General features: G+C 41.6%; 1 protein-coding gene across 1 annotated transcript; it reads left to right on the top strand.

Annotated features, from left to right (window-relative positions):
* Positions 1 to 2108: 2108 nt before the first annotated feature.
* On the top strand, positions 2109 to 8231 carry LOC104961681 (N-acetylglucosamine-1-phosphodiester alpha-N-acetylglucosaminidase-like). Its single transcript, XM_010790013.1, has 4 exons — positions 2109 to 2252; positions 3765 to 3964; positions 4572 to 4839; positions 8078 to 8231. Exons 1-4 carry the CDS (start codon positions 2170 to 2172, stop codon positions 8229 to 8231), a joined length of 705 nt encoding a protein of 234 aa, XP_010788315.1. The 5' UTR covers positions 2109 to 2169.
* Positions 8232 to 8914: the final 683 nt, after the last annotated feature.

The raw sequence follows: 8914 nt of genomic DNA, 5'->3' as shown, positions 1-8914 counted from the left end.
GCTAAAATCCTCTGTTATTCTGTGGGGTGGGGGAGCCGGGGGCTCGGATCCTTGTCACCTTTTTCATACCTGATGAGTTTGCATCCCTGTATGTTAAAAAGCCTCAGTCACCTTAATTCATGTAATAAAAACATCTCAGGTCAGTAACACTCAAAGCTAAATGTGCAATACCATGTTCAGCTATGTTAATATTTATAATGTTATTGTTGTTACATCAGAAGATGTACATATTGAAATGATTTCTTAACTTACAGTAGGCTATTTTTTACAATGTGTGTTGGAAGGACTTATTAAATTACAATGAATATTGTCATTGTTGAAGGCTTTTAGAGAAGGGTGAACTATAAGCCTGAATTACATAACATTTTATACCTAAAAACATAAAAGCCACAATAAATAAATCACAATTATTCTAGTTATTTTTACCTCCCGTATTGCTTTCAACCCACCAGCTTTTATGGTGTTGTTACGTCACTAACTGTAAGCTTGTCACATACAGTGTATGGTCACTCAGAGTAACCTACTGTTAATTTAGCTGCTGGAGAAGAAAGATCAGGGGGGGAGGGGGGGAGAGAGCTGTGGTTGATGGGCCATTTGTTGTGTAAATACACAGCTGAGAGCTGCCATTCAGACTGTTTAAAAGACTGTAACAACGGACTATTTTTCTTAGCGGATGCATGTCAATTTAAATCAATACATACAACTATTTTTTAAATCAATAAAAACATTTTCTAAATCCGTAAAAGCATTTCAATTAATATTGGGAGTCATAACGTTACTTTGTTGAGAATGTGGCCATAATCCACATTATATATGAGTTAACTTTTGTGTATTATTGTGTGTATCGACTTTATGCAAAGTTTATGTAATTCATGTTATTTTTTTCCTTTTTTAGTTTGACAAGGTAACATCTCTTTAAATGTTTGAGATTTGTATTTATTTGTATTTTTGTATTTAAGTACGACAATCCATAGTTTTACATTTATAGGCCTGTACATGTATTTCATTTTCTTCAATCAAAGAGTTTCCAGTATAGTATGACTGCAGTGTTTAAACAGAGAGAGATAAAGCCTTCTGCTGGCAGATCCATTGTTGTGGTTTATCACAGCTCACTGATGACCATGTGTCTCTGCTATATATCATTCCAATCACTTGCACTATTTCACTTTTTTTCACTATTTTTCACTCTTTTTTCCTTTTGTATTTACTATTTACTTGCACTGTTTATCTGTTTTCTTGTGTTGCTCTGTTGGAGGAGCCTGTGACCTGAGACTTTCATCGTCATAACATAACTGCACCATAGCTATGCACGTATGACAAATAAAAGCCTTGAACCTTGAAGTATTTACTCCACTACTTCCCACCTCTGCAGCAAACAGACACTGACAGACAATGTGTTCATGCAACGGATGACATGCTGAGCAACAACACTGCAATCCAGAGACTGCAAAACACTGGAGGGATGTTTGAGAAGATGAACAAATACTGGTTTAATTTATGAATCTGATGATGATTTTGAGAAAAGGGGCTTAAGGAGACACAACAGCAAAAACTTCAAAAAATGATTGCCTGACTTTTACTTGTTATAAAGTATTTTTGTGTATGTTAATGTTATTACAATTATTCTACATGTACCGTGTATGAAACAGTAGTAAGTGAGAGGCAGGTGAAGGACAGGTAACAGTTGGCTTTGTGCCACGTGGAGACAAAAGTCAGTCATGTGACCGAATTACGTGAAGTTACTACAGAACGTCTAACATACCGGAAATGGTTGAAATGTGTTCAAAATAAAAGGTAAACAGAATTTTAGGAGTCAATTTATGTCAATGATTCAAGGTTTAAAGTTAAAATTATGCAATACTGTGTAAAAAGAGACAAATTAGTCAAATGACATACAACTTTTAATTAAGTTTGACTCATCCTATTTTGAGTATTTAGTAAAACCTAATATTTTTCACACGCATACTATGACTTTAAAAATAAAACAGGGACGTGGTACCTTAACATTTTATGATTAATAATAATAATAATAATAATATCGTCTTACACGGTCGTGCTTTTATATGGTAAAGCAACCGGAAGCTATGTCTTATTTTGTCTCACTGAGTGCTAGTCGAGGGATGTAGGAACTAGAGAGGGGACTTTTCGCAGCTGGTTCTCCCCCCTCATATGGCAGCAGTGTCGGTGAAATATCTGTTATTGTGGCCGCTGCTGTGGCTCTGCGTCCGGGAGTCGGAGACCGAAAACTCCCGGTAAGTCCCGATTTAAGTCGCTAATGTTCTTAGCCTAAAGAGAGAAGTCTTGTGTCAAAAACAAGCGGAAGTGCGCCGGCCGTTGAAGCCCATGTTAGGAATATCCTTAGTGGCCAAAGGGTGGTACTACAGTGCAGTGACGTCATTTTGGCCCAGAAAGACCTTTCTCATTGACTTACATTGGGAAAGAGACGTCTGTAAATCACCCTATATTTTTGTTTTAGCTAAACTAACCACCAAGCACGAACACTTGTATATACCTTATTTAAATCATTATGGTTTAAAAGTTGTTAAATGCGTTAAAAAGTTGAATCCAGAGTTATTTTCTCTCTCAATTCATCTGACTGACAGAGAGCGGGAGATCAGAGGCGAAACTCAACTGCGCATGCTCAGTGGGCCCACATCCGGGCACTTTCCGAGTCTACGTTCGCTCCACTCTGGGTTTCATGCGCCACTGAGCAGCTGTCATAGGAATGAACGGTGTATCCAGTTTTCTTTTAACACACATGGTCAAAACTAGTTTTAATTCGTTGCAAGTGAGAGTGGGGTAAGCTCATTAAAATCATTATTTTTTTGGGAGTAAATCCAGATAATTATAATCCTGCTAAAGTACCAAGTATGCAAAATAAAGCTAACAACTTAACAGCTGTTGGGCAACGGCACCCAATATTTAGATAACTGTTTAAGTACAAAGTTCACAAATGTTAGCTGACACAAGCAAAAAAGGCCTTTAGTCCCCTCTCTCACTTAACATAAAGATATATTATGTACACATTTGAATAACCCAATCAAAAGAGTTGTTATATCGGTTTCAGCGATGGCATTCCGTGTGTTTAACTTTAGCTTTGTTTTAATAATCTCAAAAAGCCTGTATCAAATGTTCACCCCAGACTGGGTGTTTTCAATCTGGAAGGAAACTGACAGCTTGTGTTCATGTTGCTGCAGGTTCAACACGTGCTCACAAGATGGAGCTGTTGAGTAATACTTACACACCTTCTCTAACACACATCACATCTTACTTTAATAGAGTTAACCCTCCTGGTGTGTTCTTACCATTTACTCAAAGGTGGAAGAAGTACTCAGATGTTGTACTTAAGTGAAAGTAGAAGTAGGCCTACTCAAAACTAAAACAAAACTTTCAAATCGACCCAAAATTAATCAAATCAGCCCACAGAGAGTAAACATATGGCCACTTCCTGGTTAAAACTGCCATTTTTGATCCTGAAAATGTCAGAAATTGATTAAGCATCCTCAATAACCCCAAATCCACTACGAAACTGTGTAGATCAGCCAAGCCATTTTTTAAACTATTGTCTGCATTAATGCTAATTAACTCAACTGATGCTAATTGTGCAAATGTCCCATCATATGCAGGTTAGCATCCGGCCGGCTCTATGAGCTGGAGACCCTGCTCTACATTTCTAATATAAAACTTTGGCCACTCAGCATCTTTAGGCTCCCAGCTGGAAACCCCATAATGCTTCTCTGCGTCTAACTTTTGGTTTTCCGCAGCGTTTTTCCGGACGATGACCCCCTGCGGCCGTACGCCCGGGGGCACGGCCCCTCCCACTCGCACCGCCACGTCAGGGACTGTCTCTCCGTCACTGGGGGAAACACCGCCCACGAGACCCGGACCCCCACACACTACGGGGGGGACCCCGAGGCCACCGTGTTCGTGTCCGCCGTGCCGGGAAGCTCCAGATGGGTCTACGGTCAGTGAACAGGAACAGGAACACTCAGGGTGAACCACTTCTACAAGAGATAACTGAGAGAGGAGCAGAGGGGGGAGTACTCAGATCTTTAACACAAGTAGAAGTACTCAGATCTTGTACTTGAGTAAAAGTAATAGTCCCAGAGTGTAGGAATACTCTGTTACAGTAAAAGTCCTGCATTCAAAATGTTCCTCAAGTGAAAGTAGAAAAGTATTCTCATCAAAATCTAGTGAAAGTATTGACAGTAAAAGTAGTCATTGTGCAGATTGGTCCATTTCAGAATAATATATATGATATGTTTTATAATGATTGATCATGAAAGTGTTCTCAAAGCTGGTAAAGGTGTAGCTAGTTTGAATGACTTTGTATACTGCAGGGTAGCTGGTGGATTTACTCCAGGTGGAACTAAAGTCTGATTCAACACTTGATTAGATTTCACATCATTCATCCACATCTGAGAAGTAACTAAAGGTATTAAATACATGTAGTGGAGGAGAAGTACTAAGTATCATAAAATGGAAATACTCAAGTAAAGTACATCACCTCAAAATTGTACTTAAGTACAAGTTTGTACTTGTACTTAGTTCCTTTGCCCCTGTGTCTCCAGGTCACATGACGGTGGTCCCCGACCCTCTGATGCAGCTGTCGGTGTTGGAGCCGGGGCAGCCGGGGGGCTGTGAGGGGCAGCAGAGGGTCTCTGTGGAGGAGACGGCGGGGGCTGCTGGGTGTCTGTACGCCCAGAACGCCGGCTTCTTCAACACAGAGTCTGGAAAGTGCCTGGGCAACGTGGTGAGCGACGGCCGCATGGTGAGGGACAGCGGGGGGGTGCAGAACGCTCAGTTTGGCATCCGGAGGGACGGCACCCTGGTGTTCGGGTAAGACAAGCATTCACCTTAAATAGCCCATGGACTTATAAAGAGAACTACAGCGTCGGAGGCCTCGTTCGTTCCCTTGAGAGTCGTATTGCCGTTGAATTGTCCAAAAATCAGCTCCTATCCTCTTTCCCTAACCACTATTCCTTAACCTCTGCGAGAAACGTCACGGAGTTAAGGAAAGATGATTCGGCGGTGCTTTGGGAATCCGACTGCACTTACACTATCCTTCCTGAATCTGATGTGCCGTGGCTAATGCATCTTTTATTCAGCATTTACCCACGCCGCTCTGCTCCGCCAGCGATTACTGTTTTGTATCCTGGAGTAGTGATCCACCGCCAGACTCTCACACCCGTCATGACCCCTGATGCATATTTAAGATAAGATGGATCTTTATTGACCCCCGTAGGACAGTTCAGGTGTTAAAGCAGAATAAGAGAGAAACACAGGCGAGAGATCACTGAGGGATAGTAAGAATACAAAGGAGAGTAAGTATGTAAATAACTAAAGACACCAACACCAACAACAATAGGATATGCATGTGAAGCTGAACTTGCATAACTACAGATATGAGTAAAACACATATACAGATATTTCCCCAGAAAAGACTATTCTTGTCAGTTTTGATAGACAACGTTTAGCCACACAGCAGCTCAATAAAGGAGGGTATTATGGGATGTCGTCTTGCATGGATGATGTCAGCAGAGCCAGTGAAGCCAGTTTGATTCCTCAATAACAAGGTTCAGAGCCAACAGGCTAAAAAAGTCCCTGTATTATTTTTGGCGTTCCAGCAACAGCTTCCCTTTACCTGCTTTCAGAAGATAATCAACTTCTTTATATAGAAATAATTCAAAAGTAATTCCATGAATCCTCTCCGAAGATAGAGCTGGGTATTTATGATGTCCCCGTCAGGTCAACACACAAACACACTTTGTCTTTAAAGAGTCAATTGAACGTGTTTGTTTGGGGCCTGAGGTCAGTGATCTCTGCAGCTCCTACGTGATGCAACACCACGAGGCTGAAAACACCGTTCCTCAGACACAGGGAAAACACCCGGGGTCAAACCTCTCGTTTCATATTGCTTCATCCACAATGTGTGAGGCAGAGCTTTATTTACACCTCGCGCTAAAAGAGATCCTTTGTTTTCCTTCGTGGAAAATCTGATTTCTGTCGATGCTATCTGAACACACAGCTTGGAGTTTAAGGCCCCGTCCACACGGAGACGAAAACCAACCGAAGTCGATATCAAGAAGTCTTCCATCCACACGGAAACGGCTCAGGAAACGTGTCCGTCCGCACGAGAGCGCTCGACCCGCTGGAGGCGCTGAAGTACATATGCCGGGCCTCTAAGTGGCGCTGTACCTCCGCCACAAAATACACCGAAAGCAGCGAATAAGACCCCCCGAGCATGGTTGCCATGGTTGCCCTTCTGGTTATTCTCCGCGGTGGATTTAGCAACATGTAGTTCATGTAGATCTCCATGTCCACTTGTTGGAGCTGTAGATTTTGAACTAACATCTATAGCATGGTCAGAGCGTCTGGAGTACGAACGCAACCCTGTGATCCGCCATTGTTGTCGAAACTCATCAGCAATGACGCGGGGGTGAGCAGGAGAGGCGGGGCTATGATCGTTTAGGGCGTACACACGGTGCCGCAAGCGTTACGTAATGTGATGCTGACCGTTGAGCGGCCCAACCAAGCAAGGAGGCAGAGGGTTCAAATATAACCCGGTGTGGGCATTTATTAAATCATGGGCACGTGATTTACAGCCTCAATATGACTGTTACCCGTGAACACAGTCAGCAGCCACAAGGATCTCACACTAACAGGAAACACAGAGCCTAAACACCCACAGACTAATCAAGCCAACAAGACACAGGTGAGGGGGGAGGAGACAACACAGGGCGCCAGGTGCACACAATCACCAGCAGCAACAGACAAGACGGGAGGGGGAACACTTTTCAAAATAAAACCAGGGAACAAATCCACATACTTCGCCAATAAGGACGCTACACAATCCGTAACGGAGGCCGAGATCTATGGCCCCAAAGATCACCTCCGTTACGTTACCAGACCTTCCCACTTTGGGATGCGTAATCGTTTGAGGGTTCCGTTATGGCCTCGTGTGGACGAACCGTCCATACGATAAAGAACTATAGCGGATAACACCCGTCTCCGTGTGGACGGGGCCTAAATCAACAGCTGTGTCCTTTTCGTAGAAACAATATCTTCAAATCAAGAGCAATGGTGGAGAAACACAGGGATTTTAGCCTCTGCAGACCATTTACATGCACTCAATATAACACACTTCTACACTAGCAGAGGGAACACCCCTATAACGCAGAATGGAACATCCATAACATTTATCTGTTTGCAACTTATTTATCAATATTCCAATTACTTGTATATAGACTATTCTGCACGATTTATACTCTATTCTATTTGTATTTACTTGCACTATTTTATCCGTTTCATTGTGTTGCTCTGTTGGAGGAGCCTGTGACCTCAGATTGTCATTATCATAACTACACTGTAGCTTTGTTCGTATGACCAATGAAAGCCTTGACTCTTGAATAGGCCTCTTTAAGGAATACAACATGTTGAACATGCACATGAGGAGAGTAGGAGCTGTTGTGTTTGTAAACACAGCTGTGGTAATTGAAGGCGAGGCCCCGAGCGGAGGTCACTTTATCAGAAGAAAAATAAGTGTAGAGATCACAGAGGACAGAGTTTCATAACTAAACCAACACAACTGGGTTTCAGGTATTTCAGAATAAGAGACACTTTGAACTGATTGAAGTAAAACAGGTTTTTTGTGAACCATTGATTATTTTAAAGTTGCATTGTTTTTCGTTTTTTTAACAATATCTTTTGAGTTTTTCATTTTTTACAAGTACAAACAATGACATCCACAAATACAGATATTAACAATAAGTGAATAAGACATGTACAAATGAGTTGGCGACCCATGCATTATATACAACACTTTACTTACTAATACGTAACCAACCCGGTAGCAAAAAACAAAGACACCAGGTGACAAGACCAGAACAAATAAAATAATAACAATCCTTTCCAAGCAGCTATTTGCTTTGGCTTCCAAGGAGCTTCAGTAAGGGATACCACCGTGTTTCAAACTCCTTCTTTTCCTCTGGCTATAAAGTCGCCTTGTTAATAGTAGTAGAAACATAAAGTGGTGGTAATCGGTCAGGAGAGGTGACGTCCTGATGTCTCCCTCCAGGTATCTGTCTCAGGAGGACGTTCTGGACCGGTCCAACCCGTTTGAGCAGCTGGTCAGCGGGGTGGTGTGGCTGCTGAGGAACGGAGAGGTTTACATCAACCAGAGTCTGAAGGCCGAGTGCGACGAGACGCAGGAGACCGGTACGTGTTTTTAATGTGTTGCTACTTTGTACTTCTACCTCACTACAGTTCAGAGGTAAATGGTGTACTTCTCCTCCACTACATTTATTTAATACCTTTAGTTACTTCTCAGATCTGGATGAATGATGTGAAATATAATCAAGTGTTAAATCAGACTTTAGTTCCACCTGGAGTAAATCCACAAGCTACCCTGCAGTATACAAAGTCATTCAAACTAGCTGCACCTTGACCAGCTTTGAGAACACTTTCATGATCAATCATTATAAAACATATCATATCTATTATTCTGAAATGGACCAATCTGCACAATGACTACTTTTACTGTCTCTACTTTAACTATATTTTGATGAGAATACTTTTCTACTTTTACTTGAGGAACATTTTGAATGCAGGACTTTTACTGAAACAGAGTATTCCTACACTCTGGTACTTCTACTTTTACTCAATTACCAGATCTGAGTACTTCTACTTTTACTCAAGTACAAGATCTGAGTACTTCTACTTTTACTCAAGTACAAGATCTGAGTACTTCTACTTTTACTCAAGTACAAGATCTGAGTACTTCTACTTTTACTCAAGTACCAGATCTGAGTACTTCTACTTTTACTCAAGAACAAGTTCTGAGTACTTCTACTTTTACTCAAGTACAAGATCTGAGTACTTCTACTTTTACTCAAGTACAAGATCTGAGTACTTC

The sequence above is a fragment of the Notothenia coriiceps genome, unplaced genomic scaffold, assembly GCF_000735185.1.
Source record: "Notothenia coriiceps isolate Sejong01 unplaced genomic scaffold, NC01 NC01_scaffold00033647, whole genome shotgun sequence".
NCBI lineage: Eukaryota > Metazoa > Chordata > Actinopteri > Perciformes > Nototheniidae > Notothenia > Notothenia coriiceps.
Note: the sequence above shows the minus strand (reverse complement) of the source record. Positions and strands in the feature narration are given on the sequence as shown.

Excerpts from the sequence above, each read along its gene's own strand:
- LOC104961681 (XM_010790013.1), top strand. The coding sequence starts at position 2,170 with ATGGCAGCAGTGTCGGTGAAATATCTGTTATTGTGGCCGCTGCTGTGG. Across the intron at positions 3,965-4,571 it reads AAGCTCCAGATGGGTCTACG|GTCACATGACGGTGGTCCCC; the intron begins GTCAGTGAACAG and ends CTGTGTCTCCAG. Across the intron at positions 4,840-8,077 it reads GACGGCACCCTGGTGTTCGG|GTATCTGTCTCAGGAGGACG; the intron begins GTAAGACAAGCA and ends GTCTCCCTCCAG.